Source organism: Ictalurus punctatus, chromosome 4, assembly GCF_001660625.3.
Source record: "Ictalurus punctatus breed USDA103 chromosome 4, Coco_2.0, whole genome shotgun sequence".
NCBI classification, from domain to species: Eukaryota; Metazoa; Chordata; class Actinopteri; order Siluriformes; family Ictaluridae; genus Ictalurus; species Ictalurus punctatus.
In genome coordinates this window covers 29,279,772-29,301,046 of record NC_071284.1, presented here as the reverse complement: position 1 = coordinate 29,301,046, position 21,275 = coordinate 29,279,772, and the positions used below count along the sequence as shown (strand labels likewise).

The window sequence follows — 21,275 nt, the reverse complement described above, 5'->3', positions numbered from 1 at the left end:
GTTACATATGTTGCTTTGCTCGCTGACATACAAACTTCTTTCTGCGACATTTATTGTTCTTTGAACATCTAATCTGCATTTTTTTTTGTCATAAAAGAACATCTACAACAAAATTTGTATTAAAAAATAGGCCTTTTTTTTTTTTTTTTTTTTTTTTTGCACAGTGCTGTACGTCCAGAATATTACTTAAGATTACAGCGGTGTAACAAAAGCTAAGTAGCACTAACAGCATTCAGGCTCTCAGAACAGGCTTGACAACACGAAACTGTATGAACCTGAAAGAAAAATAAGCTTTAGGGCTGAACCTGATCGGTGCACACTGTTCTGTCTTGAATCACTCAGAGGATGTAAAATAAAAATGATGCAAATGATTAAAGCACATAAGCACGCTTTACAATATGGCAACTTGGAAGTCAAGCGGTACTGACCTACTGAACTTTGAAACCTGTAGATAATGTTATTATATGCATGTATACGTATAATATTAAAGTGTCTATTTCACTCCTGTTGTGAGCAACGAGCTGACGTGTCTGATCTACTACGCGTATATAGACAGCAGAGCTTTAACAAGCCGAACCGATCCGATCCACTTTATATTACTGGGTTCAATATGATAAATAAGCTTTTGTAGCAGGGTGTGAGGTCAGGCGGTGGAAAGAGAGCCCCCTGCAGGTGTCTGTAGAGATGCTGAACTCAGTAAGTGTTGATGTGATGAGACGCTGGATTGTGTGGGTCGCACTGTAGGATGAAATACAAAAATGAAATGAAAAGTTTTAGTTCTTCATGGAAAATTTTTAAACGTAATCCTAAAAAAAAAAAAAAAAAAAAAAAGTCAATATACAAGCGCATCATCAAAGAAACTCGTGACGATATAACATCACTACATATACAGGAGGTAGTATTTGGTTCACCTGTATTGCTCTGGTCTGTAGGCAGTCCTTGATTGCTCCCGAGGTCCTCGCCATGCAGCAGGCGCTGAAAGGCTTCAAAATTGACCGACGCGTCATCCTCGGACAGTGTGTGAGAGGAGACGTGTCCGTCTCCGGGTCGACACACCTCGAAGCGCACCCACTGATAACTAAACACAGCCGCGCAGAGCTTTAGACTTGTTCGGGATGCGTTACTCTTTCTCGCTTTAGACTAGCTTTAATGGAGAGCCTGAAAGATGGAGGTGTGTTTACTCACTTGCTGCACTTGCGAGCTCCTGGACAGCTCTGAATCAAGTTCTGAATGGTCGGGTCCGAGAAACCGAAGAAGTCCGCGCCAGTGGGGATGATGTTGGTCAAAGGCTTGCCTCTGTTTAAGAACGAAAAGGAAAGCGTAAAAATGACTAGTGTATAAGTAAGAAATGAAACACACAGGCCGTGCTGTTGCAGGGAAATCACTCCATCCTGATGTTCTAACTCCTGGTTGGAGTTTTTTTACCGTGTAGTACACGGTTATACAAGGGAATTATTTATAATTGCACTATCCGTTGTCACCCGGATGAGGACGGTTTCCCTTCTAAGTCTGGTTTCCTTCCTCATGTCCTCTCAGGGAGTTTTTCCTTGCCGTCGTTGCCTCTACCTTGCTCATTAAAAATAAACGTACACATTTAAAATCGATATATTTCCGTAAAACCTGCTTCGTGACAACGTCGATTGCTAAAAGCGCTATACAAATACAACTGAATGAACTGAAAATAGTGAACAACGAGGTGGAGTGTTTACTAGACACCGGCGATTTGAATTACAGTCAGCACTACAGTCAGAGCTCTTGTTATAGAAAATGAATCGATACATTCTGTCCAATCAGATTTAAGAATTTGTAACGCTCACATACAGTGCCACTATGTACACTTTGTTCGAACATAGCATCAACATAGCTTGGACAAACTGAACTGAGCTGTTAGAGAACCCCTCAGCAAACACACACACACCCTTGTCGTTTTTGGGCGGCTGTGGTTCAGGTGGTAGAGCACTAATGTCCATTGATCATAGGGCTGGCGGTTCGATTCCCGGCCCACGTGACTCCACATGCCGAAGTGTCCTTGGGTAAGACACTGAACCCCAAGTTGCTCCTGATGGCAAGTTAGCGCCTTGCATTGCAGCTCTGCTACCATTGGTGTGTGAGTGTGTGTGTGTGAATGAGAACTGAAGTGTAGGATAAAAAAGTGCAATATAAGTGCAGACCATTTCTATCTAAATAAAAGCAATGTTATTACATATACATATGAACGAATGCAACTACAGTCCAGAAACAGTCCACAAATCCGATCTTGGTCACTTGTAATTAGAAGTCGCAAGAAATAAATCAGATTATAAGAAATAAATCGGATTTTCTGTGCTGTGTGTGAACAGAGTGTAGATGTCTACCTCTTAACAGCGATGGCTTTCAGCAGATCTGCATGGCAGCTCAGAGCTGACAAGGCCACGATGGAGTTCTGTGGGTCATCTTCAGGTACGATCTCAAACTGGAACCACAATGCCACACCGTTTTTATTCACTACACGTGAGCAAAATTCATTTTGGAATCTACATGGATGTACGGTATGAATTTATGGCATTGACATGGATGCTATTGATGTGAAGTGTAGCTGGTTGGCCTGGTCTATGTGCTGCATAAGTCTTTCCATACGTGGTTAAGTGTACCATGTTGTATGGTGATCTTTGTTTTTCTTGTTCTCTACTTACATGCATTGCTCTATTGTATATTGGCTAAATGTATGAACCTGTATATGTCTTACTTTTTCGTTATACGGTCATTGTAATCGTCCTAACTTTTTGTTACGTTTGTTATTTTGGGTGGGGGTTGAAGAAGCTGAGTGAGCTAATTGTATCTTCGTATTTGTTTTGTGTTACGAGATGCTGCATCTCAAGGGGCTATCCAACAATAAATTGAAATGGAAAATGTGTGTATCTACCTGTGGTCCCTGGTTGCCATCTTTAATCTGACAGGTATAGAGGCACTGCTGCTCCGGGTTCTTCACGCTGGCAAACACTCTCGTGCTGCAGAAGCCTACCGGGTAAATGGCGCTTTCATCATGGAAGTGAACTCTATCGGTGATGATCTAAGAAACACACACCGACACAGCTGCTGTTCAGTACAGCCGAAACAGAATGAATGCAGGGAACTATGGACGATATCTCGTGCAGTCTTTCACTACCACAATGTACCACTGTAGGCAATGTACACTTAACTACACACACACACGCTTAATGCAGAAGTGATGGAAAGAAGAAGTGATGACTGACCTCGCCCAGGCTGTAGACAGTGAGCCCTCCCAATACGATGGGAAACACAGGCCTGCCAGAGGAGTCCAGTGGGATGGGCTGGACCACTTTACGCTTTCCACCCTCGGCCATTTTCCTTTTCTTGGACATCTTTTTGGTCACTGAGAGCAGGAGTAAAAATAAAATGAGGACAATGCTCAAAAAAATGTTCTACTGCATAAAACAGCGAATATGTTACTATTTAGATCTGGTTTCAATTTGAGGGGGAAAAAGGCCATTCCTCCTGTCCAATACAAGCCATTTGTGGGCTGGAATCTGAAACATGGCTGTGAGTCAAACCCGGGTTTCGGTAATACGATATATCCGTTTTAAAGAAACTGCATGAACTAACTCGTGGTAGCTGAAACCACTCTCACCTTCTTCTCTTCCATTCTCCTTCCCTCGTTCCTTTCGTTCTTTCTTGGGTTTCTTCGGAAAGCCATCGTCAGGCCCTGAAGGTCCAGAAACCTGGCTTTGGCCTGTGGGTACGACAGCGCCACCTGCTGCACTGGAGCTGAAGGAGGCGGGAGTGTGAGCACTGCTCCCAGGGGTTGGGAGCAGCTCGCCTTCCGCCAACGACTGGTACTGCAATAGAGTCTTCAGCAAGAACCTGAACGGGCACAGTGATAATTTGTTCTAGTTATCCCGCTGTCCAAGAAGGACACGTGTGTGGAAAGTGAGCAGCTTGTCCTGAGAGGAAAATAGTCCAACTTCATGTTTCTTTTTTCTTACATGGACCCTGGCATGAAGGTCTTCAAGCATAAGTTCTGTTCTTAGCCTTAAGTTTAATGTTCGTCATTTAACCTTAAAACACCCGGTGAGAAGCACTCCCAGATATAGACACAACGTTTGAAGTGTTTTCTATTATTGCTTATTTTCACTGATCGCTTAAAAATCAATACATGATTAGCAGAAATTAGACAAACCGTCAACCACTTCTCGAATTCTAATAGCTAATAACATAAGTATCTTTAGAAGTATCCTTAAGTTAACTGAATCCTTTTTGAGACTCTTGTCTTTTCAGATGTACTTTTAGGATGATACTATAGTGCTGAAATAACAATGAAATGAAGAAAATAACAACAACAAAAAAAAACACTGTTCTTAACAGTTTCCATCAAAATGAATAAAATATTTAGAAATAGATTAATAGAAAAAGCACGAGCTATTCGTTACACATTTGCTTGGATTTCCCCACACTAACGGCTCTCTTAGAATGTCACCAAAACGGTTATGTTTATTTATTTATTTAAACCTTTATTACGTACCAGCTATGTGGTTTCCTGGCTTGATTGATTTCCGTGCTTTTTATTTATATTATACGTATATATATATATACATATATACATATATATATATATATATATATATATATATATATATATATATATATATCTCCCCGTATTTCTGTCCAAAGGGAATGGAAAAAGTCTGTTTTCAGCATCTTGTCCCTCAGCCAATGTTTTTCCTTTGAGGTTCATTTTATTACATGCAGAGTAAACCAAACCAAACCAAACCGCAAATGCACCACAAGTATTAATTTCAGATAGTATTCATTTAGATTCAGATTCAGCAAGCAGAGTAAGAAGTAAAACCACTAAGACAAAGTGAACATTTCCTGTAAGAGCTGCTGTCATGTTATTCTTGGAAGAACATTTCCATTTGCAGGCATGCTGACTTCCACAGAGGTTTCCTAGGAGGATATTCTTTCAAACCATCACTCTTAACGAATTTACTTACCTCCTCTCTTCCTTTGCCCGAACAAATTTCTCCTCCAAGCGGGCGACCTCATCACCTAGTGCTGCATTCTCCTGTAAAACAAAAACAAAACAAAACACAGTGCTTAAGCTTAAGCCGAAATCATCACGTTCTGTCTACATACAACTCACATACACCTTTCCTCATTAACGAACAATACGATTTTGAACAAGCTCTCGGAGAACTCAACTCACAAAGATCATGGCGCGAGCAGCCTTCCGGAGACGGAGGTACTTAAGCCTGTACTTCTCGGTCTGGTTCTTGCGGAGAGCCTTTTTGAGTCTTGGCCTGTGCTCCGAGTGGCCGTGAGGGGAACCAGAGGGCAGAGAGGAACCCGAGCTCGAGAAGGCTGATTGCGCAGAAAAGGCCTGCAGAGCCTGCTGTCTCTCCTCATCAGTCTGAGTGCACGAGAGGGGGAAATGATGGAGTGAAACCGTATTAATATAAGGATGGCGTTTAGAGGAACGGAGGTTGGACTCGTAGAACAAATAAAGAAGGACAGCAAACTGAAAAGACTGCAAAAGTGTCCCAAAGACATTAGAAAGTCCTTAAACATACATGTGGACTGATTCATGTGATGATACTAATGACATCTAACAGTGATTCAAAAAACATTGAAATGGGGTGGACATAAACAGAGACTGGACAAAGTAAAACACAAATACGATTACAAGCTTGAAAAAAAAAAGAAAAAGAAGAAAATGTTCTCCTCTATTGGTTTCACTAGATTTAGATTTAAAGACACAAGTTTTTGGCATTTTTTTTTGTCCCTTTTCATTCAGATTAGAAGCTAAGATACACTCAGGACAAACTTACCAACAGAGCAAAGACTCCATTTCTGTTCTCAATCCTCTTGAAGCGTCTGCTCCCTTTTTGTGTCTGAAACACAGCGGGAAACTGAAGCCAGTGCTACGTGCTAAAGCTAAACTTTAAAGTCCCGATGGAATCAAAATGGACATTTTGTGGCTTTTACTATGAATATGTTCAGCCTTAAGGTCCTCTAGAAGCTCGTGCGCTTACAAAACAATGACGAAACTCACATTTAGAAGAATATACGCCGATACGGATTGACAATTTTGATGACATCATTCTACACAGATTTTCTGTCCAATCAAATGCTCTCTAGAATCTCAAGTGTCCTGCTCACAACAGTTATAAGTTTCCTGGCTGTTGGGTAAGCTAAATGCCATTGGCTATTTAAAAAGTGGGAGGGGCCACTCGATATGTCCCGTCCGGACTTCCTGTTTGAGATGAAATTACGTGAGAACGACACGTTTCGAGGCACTTCACAGGGACTTTAAAGCCAGGACACCGCTATGTAAAGCTCTCTTTGCGCTGTGTACGCTGACTCATGAAGAAAATCACGTTTTCACAACTGTGTTCTGCTCATAACTACATTTATCAACGTAATATAACAACAAAAACAAAAAAAAGAAGGCAAATCAAAAGAACATATGTAAATTAACACTCCACACGTGATAAAAGAAACAAAATGCATGTAGATGAAACGTAACATACAGTAACTGATGATCATGATCATGGATACTCGATGGAGTGCTTTAACGCCGAGGTGGAATGATAAGAGTTTCTTACCTCACGGTACATCACAGCCTCAAGGCTTGACTTTGCACTATAAGAGGAACCATTTTTTTTTAAATGAAATGTTTCACTTAACAAAAACATGAAATTCAAAGAACATAAAGAGTCTTTCATACTTTGACTGCACCAATCCCCGATCGATGATCCTCTGCTTGATCTCCTTGATGTGCATCGGACGCCCCGCCTCTTCCAGAACAATCTGAAAAGTGATTTTAAAAGTGAGGTGTTACTTCACCGAGGAAATCACTCACCACAACGCAGAACAAAGCCAAGACCTCATATTAATATCTGGTGATATTTTTATAAATAAATACATGAAGAAGTCAAATCTGACCTGGGCAGCGTCAAGCCATGTGAGGTTCGGTTTGTCGACGACTTCTCCTGATGGTTCGCTTCAAAGAGACAAAGAGACGCAAGTCACAAACCGGACAAATATTATACAGTCCCCTCCAAAAGTATCGGAACCGCAAGGCCGATTCTGTTGTTTTCGCTACACATTGAAGACATTTGGGTTTGAGACCAGAAGACGAACATGAGACGATAGATAAGTATTTCCAGACATTTTCCTCTAGATGCGTTAAACAACTTTGAACATTTTTAGGTGAGCAAAAGTAATGGAACAGATTATATTTCTGCACCTGAAGTCCTCTTCGAATGGTGGATTGTGATACCTTCAACCCTTCCCTGTCGTGGAGGTTGTTGGTGATGTCACTAACTGTTGTTTTGGGGTTTTCCTTCACAACTCCGACAATGATTCTGTCATCAACTGCTGTTGTTTTCCTTGGCCGGCCTGTTCCGTGTCTGGTTTTTAGTGCACCAGTGGTTTCTTTCTTTTTCAGGACATTTCAAGTTGTTGTACTGGTTACGCCCAATGCTTGTGCAATGGCTCTGATTGATTTCCCCTCTTTTCTCAGCTTTCAAAATTGCTGTCTTGCTTTTCTCCCATAGACAGCTCTCTGGTCTTCATGTTGGTTTATCCTTTTTATCAAACAGTGCAGTCTTCACAGACCAAACCCAGGGCTCCAACCAAAAGTAGACATTCAGAGCTATTCATTCATTCTTTACACAATCAATTTAACATCACACACCTGGGCAGCAAGAAACACCTGTCACATGTTCCAATATTTTTTTTTATCATTTGGGGGGAAAAAATGGGTGGTTTCAAACAAAAGCTGCCATGTTCTAAGTTGTTTAACACATCTAGAAGTAAATATCAGAGAATGAAAGCTGAAATTCTGATCTGTCGTCTCATGCTCATCTATTCATCTCGAACCCAAATTTCTTCAGTGTATAGTGAAAATAATAGAATTGGCCTTGCTGTTCCAATACTTTCAGAGGGAACTGTAAGTAGCACCTCAACCCAAACTGATATTCTCTAAGAAACCAGATGAATCTCAAATGTCTAGATTAAATACAGCGTTCTTCATAACATCGTACATAGTCAAAATAAAAGACTTCAATAAAGTAAGGAATGAACACTTGGGGTGTGTTTTTAATAGAAAATATCCAATGACAGAGTGGTGTGATGGAGCAGAGTTACTGTTCCACCCTGAAGTTGATTCTTTTCTTATAGCAGCATGTCCCGAAATGTTTAATTTCTCTTCTACTACAGCAATTTGCCAAGGATTAACATATATTTTAAAGAATAACACACTGGATGTTTTAAGCATCTGTACTTACTTAAAGTTGTGGAAAGTCTACGTTAGTTCTTGTTATCGCTTACATTATGGCAGCGAAATTTCTATCTCGTGAAGTTATATCTCGAGATAATAAGAACACAAACGCCGCCACCTCTGCAGGAATTTCACATTTCCTCTACGTTCTCCGGTTTCTTCCCAGCTCCCGAAAACATGCAAGCTCTAAACCGCCCCTGAATGTGCGACTGTGTAAATTCCTGGGTTCGACTCCGGATCCACCGCAACCCTGATCAGGAGAATGTGCTTACTGAAAGAGTTTTTCACCCTGAAGTCACTGACGGATTCAAACATCTCCCGTCACAAATTCCCTTCCATCAAACACAGCTTACTTTCTATTGGGTTGAGGCTCTGGGTTACTGATCGGGGGTTCAAGCCCCAGCACCGCCTGGCTCTGGGTTACTCATCAGAAGGTCGCGGGTTCAAGCCCCAGCACTGCCTGGCTCTGAGTTACTGATCAGACTGATCTGGGTTACTGACCAGAAGGTCGGGGGTTCAAGCCCCAGCACCGCCTGGCTCTTTATTACTGATCGTAAGGTCAAGGGTTCAAGCCCCAGCACTGCCAGGCTGCCACTGTTGGGCTCTTGAGCAAAGCCCTTAATCCTCTCTGCTCCACTCTCTGCTGTATCACGGCTAACCCTGCACTCTGACCCCAACTTCCGAGCATGCTGGGATATGCAACGAAAAGAATTTCACTGTGCTGTGACCAATAAAGACTCATTGTCATTCTATGGAGTGGGAAGTGTATGTAGTGAAATGCACTGGGTTTTGAGAGAATATCTTAGATTTCCACACTGTAACCCATACTCACGTCTCCAGAGTCTCATGTGCTCCTGCCAGACTCGATATGTTGTCCAAAGCTGGGAAGAGGGAATAAGAGCCCTGTCCATCAGACTCCATCTCTGACTCGAAGTTGGAGAGACTGTTCAGGGGATCCATCACCTACAGAGAGACTGGAGGAGACTGAGCAGGTTAAGACTCTTCTGCAGAACCTATATATGAATAATTAACTAAATAACCAACAACCAAAGGCAGATCTGGATCATTTTAAAAACGGAAACATTCAAATACAGAATACAAAGTTAACCACCCAAAAACGTTCAAATCGGATTTAGCGAAAAGATCTAGCTAACTAATTAGCTGCCTAGCTCCGGATTTAACTAACGTTCAATTCATGTTATAGTTAGTTTATAAAGTCATAAGTGGATTCCTTTACCCGTGTTCCTCTGTCGGGATTTAAAAATAATCTAAATGATCATTCACACTACATTTAAACTACAAACTGTGTATTGTCTAGTTTTGTTTGTGTTTTAACAGTAAGCGGAACATGGACGACAATAATGTTTTCTTTGGGTTTCCCGGGGAAGGATTTTTCTGTAACACCTTATTCTCGTCTTCACCATATATTGAACTATATTTGCGCCATCTAGTGGAAATATGGTGAAACTGCTCTCTCTCTCTCTCTCTCTCTCTCTCTCTCTCTCTCTCTCTCTCTCTCTCTCTCTCTCTCTCTCTCTCTCTCTCTCTCTCTGTCTGTCAATCTCTGCCTGTCAATCTCTGCCTGTCAATCTCTGCCTGTCTGTCTGTCTTTTTCCTCTCTCTCTCTCTCTCTCTCTCTCTCTCTCTCTCTCTCTCTCTCTCTCAGTTTTCGTGTGCTTTATTGGCATGACAAACAATTGTACATTTGTATTGCCAAAGCAAGTACAAGGGAAGGGTAGTGTAAACACAAGAGAACTAAAATAAAAGACAAAATAAAATAAAACTGAATCAAATAGTAATAGATTAAGTTAAAAAGTAACAAATATAGATGTATAATAAAATTTAAAAATAGTGCAAACAATGTACATAAATGTACAAATTAAGGATAAATTAAATAAATTTACTATATACAGAATAATTTTTAAAAGAAGGAAAAATGTATAAATTACAGGAGAGAAGTGAATTTAGTAATAAAGGTAAGCAAAAATATAGAATAATAATAATTTTTAAAAAAGAGCGATCACAACAATTACAGAAAACGCACGGGCAAGGCAGATCACTCACTGTCCCTAATATTGTGGCAGGCTGATATTGTCCGCTGCTGTTATACAGTAGTCTTTATCTTCTCCTAGTAGGACGGGAGTTTTTCATTGTTTGACAAATTGTCAAATGTTTGGTGTGTGTGTTTAATTTTGGGGATGTGTGTGTTTTGTGCGCTCTGTTAGAAAGTGCAGCTCCGTCTCAACTGTGTTTTGGTTGCAATGTAGGCACAACCTTTCTTCCTGTAGGAGCCATGTTTTCCTGTGTCCTTCTGTTTCTGTGTCCTCCTGTTACCACTGAGTCTGTACCTTGTCAAGGTCCTTCTCAGTTTTTTTCTGCCAGGGTGTACTGTCTTTTCAGGACCAAATAACATTGCATTTTACTCTCTCTCTCTCTCTCTCTCTCTCTCTCTCTCTCTCTCTCTCTCTCTCTCTCTCTCTCTCTCTCTCCAGCAGAAACCTTATGGATATTTGTTAACTGTCGGTTCACGTTTGTGTTTATAATTGAGCCATATCAGTGTTCATAAATGCAAATGGACTCATTATATCAACATTTGCACAGGACTGAAAACCACTGAAACGTTTCAGTTGTGTCTCTGAGGCTGGAGTAGATATTCAAAATCATTGATGATGAAGTAACCGGAACGCTTTCTCTCTATTTTTCCTCGCTTTATTGCTGGCATTGCAAACAGATGGAATTAATGTCCTGTCCATCACTGTTGATGTGTTTTGCGACTGGAAATTTTTTTTTTAAATCCTTCAAACTGCTCAACAAAATGATCATCCAGTCTTTTCTCGCTTTCTCCAGTGTATAAGAGTTTGTAACTCAAACTGGACAACTGGGGGGAAAATAAATAAATAAATAAATAAATAAACAGGCAATTTTCTATTTTTCATCTGCCCAGTCCAGACCCAGTGCCCATTGTAGCGTCAGATCCCCGTTCTTGTCTGACAGGAGTGGAACCCGATGTGGTCTTCTGTTATTGTGTCCCATCCATCTCATGGTTCAGGGTGTTGTGCATTCTGAGATGCTTTTCTGCTCAACACAGTTGCAAAGAGTGGTTATTAGAGTTAATGTAGCTTTCCTGGCTATTCTCATCATCAGCGAGGTGTTTTCATCTACAGACCTGCTGCTCACTAGATTTTTTTATTTTTTGTTTGTTTTTGCTTTTTGCACCACTCTGTGTATACTCTAGAGACTGTTGTACACGACATGATCTCAGGAGATCAGCAGGAGATGAAATATTCAAAACCAGCCAGTCTGGCACCAACTAAAAAGTGAACGAGATAAGATTTTAATCCCATTTTATGATTGATGAGAACATTAATTCAAGCTCTTGAGCTGTTTCTGCATGATTTTATATTTACTTTTTTTTTTTGGTATTTTGGCAGACGCCCTTATCCAAAGCGACTTACATTTATCTCATTTATACAGCTGAGCAGTTGAGGGCTAAGGGCCTTGCCCAAGGGTCCAACAGTGGTAGCTTGGCAGTCTTGGGGCTTGAACTCCTGACCTTCTGATCAATAACCCAGAGCCTTTAACCACGAACCACCACTGCCCATTGCGTTTTATTCATTGTGCTGCTGGCACGGTTGAATATTTGAATAAATGAACAGCTGTTTCTATTAAAATGGACGATAAGTGTATATGATAGATCAGAGTCAGGTGTGTTAGAGCAGAGCACATGGGAGAGTCATTACAATAGGGAATGAGAATGACCCTCATATGCAGTCAATGTTATCATTTATGATTAATGACAATACAGCGATCTGAGAACCGTTTTTATTGGATTATTTTGTTATAAATGACATAGTAAAAGATATTGTCGTTTTATTTTTTTAATGCGAATCCGTAGTACATTCTTCTTCAACGCACCAGGGTGGGTAAGATTTTAATCTTCCGCTCTACTTCACTGCAGTATTTCTCTGGAAGTCCAGCCGCCCTGAAACAGTAAATAAAAATTGTAAAAAAAAATTGTTAATCTTAAACCAAACTATGTAGGCTGAAAGTTCCCTGGCAAGATTACGTGTGTTCACCACATTTTAACCCGTAAGAAGATAATATTTCATCTGGGAGGAGTCCATAACAAATTATTATTTTAATTTCATTTTATGTTTTATCATTAAAGTACAAAACAGATGTCAGATTATTATTATTATTATTATTATTATTATTATTATTATTATTATTATTATTATTGTTATTATTATTAACCATCTGGGGTGCATGGTGGCTTAGTGGTTAGCACATTTGCCTCGCACGTCTTGGGATGGCGGTCCGATTCCTGTCTCCGCCCTGTGTGCACGAAGCATGCATGTTTTCCCCGTGTTTCGGGGGGTTTCCTCTAGGTACTCCAGTTTCCTCCCCCGGTCCAAAGACATGCATTGTAGGCTGAATGGCATTTCCAAATTGTCTGTAGTGTGTGAATGTGTGTGATTGTGCCCTGTAATGGGTTTGCACCCCGTCCAGGGTGTCCCCCGAGTACTCTGAGACAGGATCCAGGCTCCCTGCGACCCTGTGCAGGATAAGCAGTACGGAAAATGGATACATGGATGGATGACCATCTGTGGTCTGTTTTGCATTTTGGCTTCAAGCACTGCTTCCAGTGGGAGCATTCTGCATCTTTATATAGCTATATATATTTTTTTTTCAATGTAAATTTTGCTTTTGCAATGGAAAAGTGAAACTGTGGCATAATCATTAGCACAGAATCCCACTGTGAGTCAGTAAAGTGAGCCAAGATAAAAGTAAGCAAAGATATACCACTGAGAAAAAGGCACAAGACCACGACTTGCCACATTTCCGCATTATTCTACACAACTAAAACACACAGGATACCTCTGATGGCATTTTTTTTCATACCAAAATGATCTGCATACACTCAGAGATCTTGTGTACCCGCTGAATTGTGTGAGGTCACTGGCTCCGACATGTAACTACTCTGCTTTTCAGACTCACTTCAACTCCTTTAGCTTCTTCTCTTTAATCTCGTCCAGACGTGCTCGGCGGACACGCGCTTCTTCATCCAGCTTCTCTCCTTCACGGAACTTCTCTCTCCTCCTGGCAACTGCCTGAGCCTCCCGCTCCCGAACCTGCTCCCGGACCCCGTCAGCGTGTTGCAGGACCTGCTGCTGATGCCGTTCCTCCTTCTCCTTCTCCCGTTTGATGAGCTCCTGCTGGACCCTGAAGTGGCAGAAGAAAAGGCTTAGAAAAATATCCTCACTCTGCCCAAGCCAAACTCAGACACACTTTTAATTTCTCCAGTATTTACACACGGTGAGGAAATGATCTGAGAAGATTTAAGACTGCGGCTTCCCAAAAGACAGACGCATGGCAAATATTTTGAGCTTGTGAATGATCCTCACTTTGCTATTCTACGATCATGCTTGCAATACAAAAATTTTAGGGATTGTTCTAATCATGGAATAGGAATGTCTTCTTAGCAAAATCTGTTCATTCCTAGATAAGAAGCATCGGTGTGTTTATCTATCTACTGTTGCAAGAAAAGTCATAACAACACACAAAAAATGTTCTGACACATTGATTACTCAATCACAGTCAAGGCTGAAAAAGTAATTGACCCCTTGTACATAATTATCGCTGATCTGACTTGAACAACAGTGAGGAGGAATTTCATACCAAACTTTTTCATTACCTCATCATTTCCTCTCCCTGTCATTCCATCCCATTTCAGATCTGACTTGGCTGAATTTTCTCCTTTTTAAACCGTTCTGTTGTTCATTTACTTGTGTGTTTGCATCAGTATCACTCTGACATTCTGTACAATCCTTAATTCACTGTTTCCTCAATGACTGGAAGCTATACAGGCCTCTACCATGCTTGACAGCTGGGATTAGTCTTTCCCCCAGATCTCTTAATGGGTGAAAAGTAATGGTGAGGTAAAACAATAATACAATCATCAGTCAAAGCAGTGAAGTCGTGTTTGTGAGACCGTTGTGTTTGTGTGAGCTGTATGAGCACAAACAGTGCGTGAGTATAATTTGCTGGAATCATTTCGAATTCGAGCATGATGTAACGAATAAGTGACATCAACGAGGCGTGTTGTTGCGTTTCACCTCAGGAGCCGCTCAAACTCGGCCCTCTCTCGTCCAGCTTGTATAGACAGCATGCGCTCTTTATGGGTGATCTGCTGAAGACGAGACGCCTTCAGTCTCTCTTCCTGCTCCAGCATTTTCTTGGTCTGCTCTTTCTCTTTCCGTCTCCATTCCCGTTCAGCAGCTTCCAGGTTCCTACGATCCCTGAGAGCATCCTGGGAGATGACAGTAAAAAAAAAATATATATTTTTTTTTTACATGCTGACATAGATTCTGTCTTCCAGAGTTAATCATGTGTAAATTGTTATTATTTTGTTTAAAGCTCTTATTTTTATTCATTTAGTACCGCCCTTCAGAAACTACATAAGATATTTACATACTTCCCAGAAGACAAAATAATAACAATATACACAGATCATCCTGTTCAAAAGTTTACACCCCTATGGCTCTTAACGTTTCGTGTTGCCTTCTTGAGCATCAGTGAATGTTTGCACCTATAGTCGCTGTTGGAAAGGGCTCAAATATGCAGAAGATGCTGGAAAACCAAAGAATGTGCAGGACCTGGAGGATTTTTCTGAAGAACAGTGGGCAGTATAATTGCTCATGTGATGTGATATTCTTCTGTGGAAATAGTAAGTACACATTTGGCCTCAGAAGCTGAGGCAGAAATACCTTCTTGTAGATGGTTTGCGTAATTGTCCACAAGTCTCTGACATCAGCTTGTTGGAATCTTTGACCACTCTTCCATGCAGTATTCTTTCAGTTGCAAAATGTTTGAGGGTTTTCTTGCATGTTTAAAATCCCCCCACAGCATTTCAGTGGGATTCCAGGCTTTGACTAGGCTATTCCATAACCCTCTTCTTCTTCTTTTTGAGCCATTCTTTGATGGATTTGCTAGTGTGATTAGGATCATTATCCTGTTGAAAGATCCACTTTAGGTTCAACTTCAACTTTCGGACAGATGGGCTCACATTATCTTCAAGCACTCTTTTATATGATGCAGAATTCATAGTTGAATCAATGAGTGCAAGCAGCTGTTCAGTCCCTGAGGCAGTGAAGCAACCCTAAACCATAACATTTCCACCACCGTGCTTCACAGTTGGTATGAGGTGCTTCTCCTGAAAAGTTGTCTTTGGTTTGCAGTAATCATGTCTGCTGTTACTGTGGCCAAACAACTCTCTTTCATTCATTTGTCCAGAGCACATTCCAAAAGGCCTGGTCTTTGAATATATTCTCATTGGCAAACTGTAGTCTTGCAAAGGCTTTTTCCTGGCACGCCTCCCATGCAGGTCAAAGTCTTTCTGATTGTAGAAGCAGGCACTTTGCCACCAACCATTGCCAGACTTTCTAGCAGATCCTGTGATGAAATTTTGGGGGTCCTTGCATTAGATGGTCTTCTATTAGGGTGTGTTTGTGGGGACGGCTAGTCCTGAACAAATTTGCAGTCGTTTGAAATCTGCGCCATTTCTAGATGATTTTCCTTACAGTTGAATGATGAAATTCAAATAATTTGGAGGTCTTTTTAAATCCCTTGCCAGACTCATCCACCACCTTTTTTCTGAAGGCCTTACAGAACTCTTTAGATCTTGGCATAATGATACCACACACCTCAGTAACAAAGGGAACACCAGACTGACAGGGGTATAAATAAGACCAGTTCCACCTGCACTCCCTAAGCAGGTTCTTATCACTGGCACCCAATCCTGAACACCTGATCGTAATCTAATGGATTTGAAGGTGTGATAAATGTAGGGGGGTACTTTTGTTGTTAATTTAAATTATGAAAATGACTACAAAACAAATGTTTGTTTTTCCAAATATGTCGAACAACAACAACAATTTCCATGGGGTGTACTTATTTTTTCACAGGTCTGTATGCGTATTAAGGGTTAAGTAATGAATGGCTGTTATCTCCAGTCAAAAATACTAGCTTTCCCTTCAAATTCAAATGTACACACACCTCAAACTGACAGGTACTGAATGCTCTTTTACCTGTTCGGCTTTCCGGTCTCTGTCTCGTTCCTGAAGAGCCCTCATTTGTGCCACTTCTTTCTCCTTCACTTTCTTTATTCTGATCTGTTCAGCCTCATACTCTGCCTCTCGCTCCTGCAACAAAGAAAAACACCTTCAATTTCACATTTCTGTCTAAAACTATGCCCGTGTGTGTTGTCGCAGGTATGTGTGCTATAAAATAACTTCACTAAAGCTCAAAGCACTGATGGCTTAAATTTAAACTATTTCTAATTAGAGCTATACAACAGGTGAATTTTTATACCCCATGAATAGAAATTTGTATACAAAAACACAGAATTCACAAATCTAAATATGATATCCTGGAGATACGGAAGAATAATCCGAAACAACCCAATCGAAACAATCGAAAGACAAAATGAACTCATTCTTTTTAGATTTTTCCTTAAACATTTTCTTTAAAAAGCTGAGGATGTGAACGATTAAAACAATTAATATCTTTGGCCATTTTTATGGTACTTGTCATAATAATGAGGGAACATTTGTGAAATCGAACACACTAAATGCCTTATTGGAATACATTACATTTCTTTGTCTTCTTCAATTGTTGAAGTTATGTAAACGGTTATGTAAACTTCTGTATCATTAGCCATAGGGAAACACACCTGCCACTGAAATGTATAGAGGCGTAGCTCACCAGTTTCGAGCGTGTAAATTCCATAGCATGAAGGTCAGCCAGCTTCTCCTCTTCTTTCCTGCGCTCCTTGGCGAGCAAGTTCTCCTCATTGATTCTCATAATTTCCAGCTGAAGCCTTTTTTGATCTGCTTTCTTCTTCTCCATAGCCTAGCACCAAAGTCATAGATATACACACATATACTGTATGCACACATACAGACCAGTCTAACACACATTAATGAGAATAAACATCATCATCCTTAAAATGATTTGGGTTTCTGATCCCATACCTCCAACTCCTCCACCTGCATCCTTTCCAGGCTCTCCAGCAACTGCTGCTTTGACTGTTCCTTCAGCTCATCCTGCAGCATGTTCTCCTCCTGACGCTCCTCAATCTGTTTCATGATGCACATCTTTCCCCTGCAACAAACACGCATCCCTAACTTAACTGAACCGAAACAAGCATTGAGATATTTGAGTAGGGAGACATTCAAAGCCCTCACTGAATCCTGTGATTTTTGCGCAGCTCGTCGATCTGTTCCTGAACCTCAAGGGCCCGCCGACGGTCCACCTCCATCATGGCATCCAGCCTACGCTCCTCTTCCTGCAACTCGGACAGAATCTGCTTCTTCTCCTGAATCTGCGCGTCCCTCACCGCATGGCACTGCGCACCCAGAATCAGCTGCGGAGTTATATTAACACATAAAAGTGCGTTAACATATGCAGTGGTAGCTCAGTGGTTAAGACATTGGACTTCTGTCCAGAAGGTCATGAGTTCAAATGAGTCCCAGCACCACCAGACTGCCACTGCTGGACCCTTGAGCAAGGCCCTTAACCATCAACTGCTCAGTTGTATAAAGGAGATATATGTAAGTCTCTCTGCAGAAGGGCATCTGCCAAATGCCGTAAATGTAAAAATAAAAGCACACGTGTGAACACTCCAGGGAATCACAAACAACTAACGAGTGAGAACAAGAGTCAGACCTCGTTAAGCTTTTTGATTTCTTCTTCTTGCTCCATTCTCAGGGTGTTCGCCCTCTCCAGTAAATACTGAGCACGCTCCCTAGCCTCGGCCTCCAGCTCGCTAAGGCCTTGGTTCTTCTGACGGGACAAATCTGCTTGCCGCATGAGCACCTTCCTCTCCTCAGCAGCGTCCTAACACAGACACAGAAACAGTGAATGCATCCATATAATTTCACAAGGTCTTACTCAGATAAACATAACAGAGAAGCAGAAGACTACGGACCTTACAGAGCATGCTTTATAAGACATCAGAATGGTTTAGTGTATTTTATTATAATTGTTACTGATAAAAAATGTTAAAAAAAAATTAAATAAAAAAAGCTTTCTGGGTGCAGGCCAGGAAATTGTTTGGGACGCTTGTGGCCAAATCTGGGCGTGACTTGTTAGACAAGCATGATGAAACACTGGGACAGTTGCCTGCCAAATCACTGAACCTTATTCCATAGGAAAACAAACCGGAGCCTGCATGTTCTACCCTTCCAGAGATTCGGTCTCTGATGCTACTTATTGTACTAGATAACAATGGCATCAGTTTATATTAAAATTGTACAGTAACAGTTATCTTATTAGATAATACCCTCTTTCCTCACTGTTTCTTAATATTACGATATACAGTATAATATCTAAGCCAGTGTCCACACATGCTTTGTGTAAAACATTATAGCTTTTATCACATCAAACAAGCTATCTGCTCACCATGGCCTGTTCCCGAGCTTTGCGCTGGGTCTCCAGTGCCGCTTCCCTCTCCTCTTTCGTGAGTACACGCGACTTACCCATGATGCGTTTAATTTCAGATGGGCTGAGGATAACAGAGTGTCCAGATGGGTCCTCGTGGGGAATTCTAGTTCAACAGATTAAGGCATATTCCTCTGACGTTCAATATCAATATTCAAAACCCTATACTTTGAACAACATTGTTTTTCACTGAGGTGTACCACTCATGTGCAGTACTTGCCTGATATCCCTGATGAGGTCCTTGGTGATGATACGGATTGTCTGAGGATTGTTTTGTGCCTTGGTGGGAGGAGCAGAGCCACCTTTAGCAAGGTTCTTATCTTCACATACAGACTGGTTGGGAAAAAGAAAAGAAAAAAAAGACTGTGGAAATCTAATGGAGTCCTCAACATGCCTATTTATCCACAGCCTACTAATTACTGATTCTGGTCTTTTTTGTGACTGTAATTTAAATATTATTTTCACACCTGTTTGACTGTTCCAAAAAGAGTTTCATCCACTTGGGAAGTGAGGGCACGTGTCCGGTAACGGCGCCCATGAGCACTGTTATTGGACAGTCGTGTAGATGCTGATGTCCTACACTGAGGCTATAAAGACCATCAACATAATGTCAGTTTCACACAGGAGGAATGTGTGTTACAGCGGCTTAAGAGTTCAGTAAGCAATAAAGTTAGTGTACAGTCTTTTTACTGGAAAATACGTCTTAAACATAAATATACAGCAGAGTAAATTGGAGGAGTCCTATCCATAAGCACCCATACCTATCCTCCGTATTTAAATATTTTGAATTGAAATATCACACATACTGTTTAATAGTAATTTTGAGGTTCACATGGAATAATAGTTATTCAGTTTCCACTTCTACTATACTGGTTTGAAAAAGGAAACAAGTGTCCATCTTATTTATTTATTTATTTATTTATTTATTTATTTTGATCAGTGTGTGCCACTTTAATAGGAACACCCGTACACCTGTACATTCGTGCAATTATTCATTCAGTCTATCATGTGTCAGCAGCACAATGAATGAATTCATGCAGATACAGGTCGATGGCATGTTAAGGCCAGACGGACTGGTTTAAGCATTTCAGAGACTGACAGGAAGGCCGAGGTAACTCAGATAACCACTCTTTGCAGCCATGATGTGCAGAAAAGCATCTAAACGCTAAGAACGCTAAACAAGTCAAACCTTGAGGCGAATGGAATACAAGAGCTGAAGACTACATCAGCTTCCACTCCTGTCAACTAACAACAGGAGTTTGATGGCACAGGGCACAGGGTGACCGAAACTTGACAGCTAAATATTAATCAAATCTACAGCTGTCCAGTTTCAGTGAAGCTGTGATTTTATGCAATGTGATTTTATGCATTGTGCTGCTGCCACTTGATCAGATGATTACATGAATGAGCAGGTGTACAGGTGTTCTTATTAAAGTGGCCAGTGAATGTATATTTGGGACTCATGTTAACATTTTTTTTTGTTAGGAGAAAGAGCTGACACATACTGGATGATTTAGTGTGCGTGTGTGTGTGTGTGTGTGTGTGTGTATATATATATATATATATATATATATATATATATATATATATATATATATATATATATATATATATATATATATAGATATGTGTGTGTGTGTGTGTGTGTGTGTGTGTGTAGATATACATTCATACGTTCATAAGAGGCATATTTTTATAGACATTTCTAAAAATTAAAAAAATAAATCTAAATAAAGATATTTTATTTGTAATATTTTGTAATATGATGTATATGACAGTTAATTATACTCTCTGGCTTTTGCTTATACGTATTGCATTAAATACGTTCATTATAATCCTCAATTTGTCTGTGTATATATAATGTATATCTAAGTTATTTATTTACGTAGCCTACATATTTTTAAATGCGAAGTCTGTTTGTTAGAAAGCATAAAAGACACGCCGACTTACCATACTTCTTTTCAGATTTCAGCAAGCACTAACGAACAATACGTATTATACCTCTATTTCATACAAACACAGTGGTTTGTTGTTAAGCTACGAGCTTCCACAGACAGCTACACTCACAGATTCAGTGACAGCAACTAGCGCTAGCAGTGCTACAGCGGTTTGTTATTATGTTACTATAGAAACTGTTGCCATGGTTGCAGAGCGAAAAGAACGCTGAGCACGCGCATGAATTCCACTGGAGTTTAGTCAGTGTGTTGAGGAATGTATGCAAATTAAGTATTAATATATAGCGTCATAGTGTGTGTGTGTGTGTGTGTGTGTGTGCGTGTGTGTGTGTGTGTGTTTCCAAAATAAATTTAATTCCGTTCAGTTGTATTCAATTTTATATATTTTTTTAATTATAAATGTAAGCACGTGCACACATGCCCTACTGGGGGAAAAAAACATTTAAGAAATTCTAATGGTTTCCACTACACATACCATTACAAACCATTATTGTTACCATTGCTGGTCCTTAATGGTATCCACTAGACTAGCATTTCCA

At 40.5% G+C, this 21,275-nt stretch overlaps 2 protein-coding genes across 3 annotated transcripts in view; both read right to left on the bottom strand.

Moving 5' to 3' along the window:
• The window catches only part of tbrg1 (transforming growth factor beta regulator 1), a 9,794-nt gene extending 114 nt beyond the window's left edge, over window positions 1-9,680 (bottom strand). Inside the window, exons 1-16 of one of the 2 annotated variants that reach the window (XM_047153317.2) lie at window positions 9,581-9,648; window positions 9,519-9,550; window positions 9,114-9,255; window positions 6,943-7,000; window positions 6,725-6,807; window positions 6,603-6,639; window positions 5,826-5,888; window positions 5,204-5,407; window positions 4,992-5,062; window positions 3,629-3,861; window positions 3,234-3,373; window positions 2,903-3,049; window positions 2,355-2,452; window positions 1,186-1,296; window positions 912-1,078; window positions 1-738 (exon numbers count right to left, since the gene is read on the bottom strand). The exon at window positions 1-738 is cut by the window's left edge and continues 114 nt beyond it. In XM_047153317.2, coding sequence (XP_047009273.2) covers window positions 644-738; window positions 912-1,078; window positions 1,186-1,296; window positions 2,355-2,452; window positions 2,903-3,049; window positions 3,234-3,373; window positions 3,629-3,861; window positions 4,992-5,062; window positions 5,204-5,407; window positions 5,826-5,888; window positions 6,603-6,639; window positions 6,725-6,807; window positions 6,943-7,000; window positions 9,114-9,241 — 1,635 coding nt within the window. In that variant the 5' untranslated portion in view covers window positions 9,242-9,255; window positions 9,519-9,550; window positions 9,581-9,648 and the 3' untranslated portion in view covers window positions 1-643. Of the gene's footprint in view, window positions 739-911; window positions 1,079-1,185; window positions 1,297-2,354; window positions 2,453-2,902; window positions 3,050-3,233; window positions 3,374-3,628; window positions 3,862-4,991; window positions 5,063-5,203; window positions 5,408-5,825; window positions 5,889-6,602; window positions 6,640-6,724; window positions 6,808-6,942; window positions 7,001-9,113; window positions 9,256-9,518 lie in introns of both variants that reach the window. The other variant, XM_017466665.3, reaches the window with a different exon arrangement.
• A 2,411-nt stretch (window positions 9,681-12,091) lies between these two features.
• Window positions 12,092-20,908, bottom strand: cfap45 (cilia and flagella associated protein 45). Its single transcript, XM_017465268.3, has 12 exons — window positions 20,732-20,908; window positions 19,249-19,368; window positions 19,002-19,114; window positions 18,743-18,887; window positions 18,008-18,178; window positions 17,527-17,705; window positions 17,314-17,443; window positions 17,045-17,191; window positions 16,369-16,482; window positions 14,398-14,591; window positions 13,280-13,504; window positions 12,092-12,263 (listed from the first exon to the last, which is right to left on the bottom strand). The coding sequence occupies exons 1-12, from the start codon at window positions 20,732-20,734 to the stop codon at window positions 12,188-12,190; spliced, it is 1,617 nt and encodes a 538-aa protein (XP_017320757.3). The 5' UTR covers window positions 20,735-20,908; the 3' UTR covers window positions 12,092-12,187.
• Window positions 20,909-21,275: the final 367 nt, after the last annotated feature.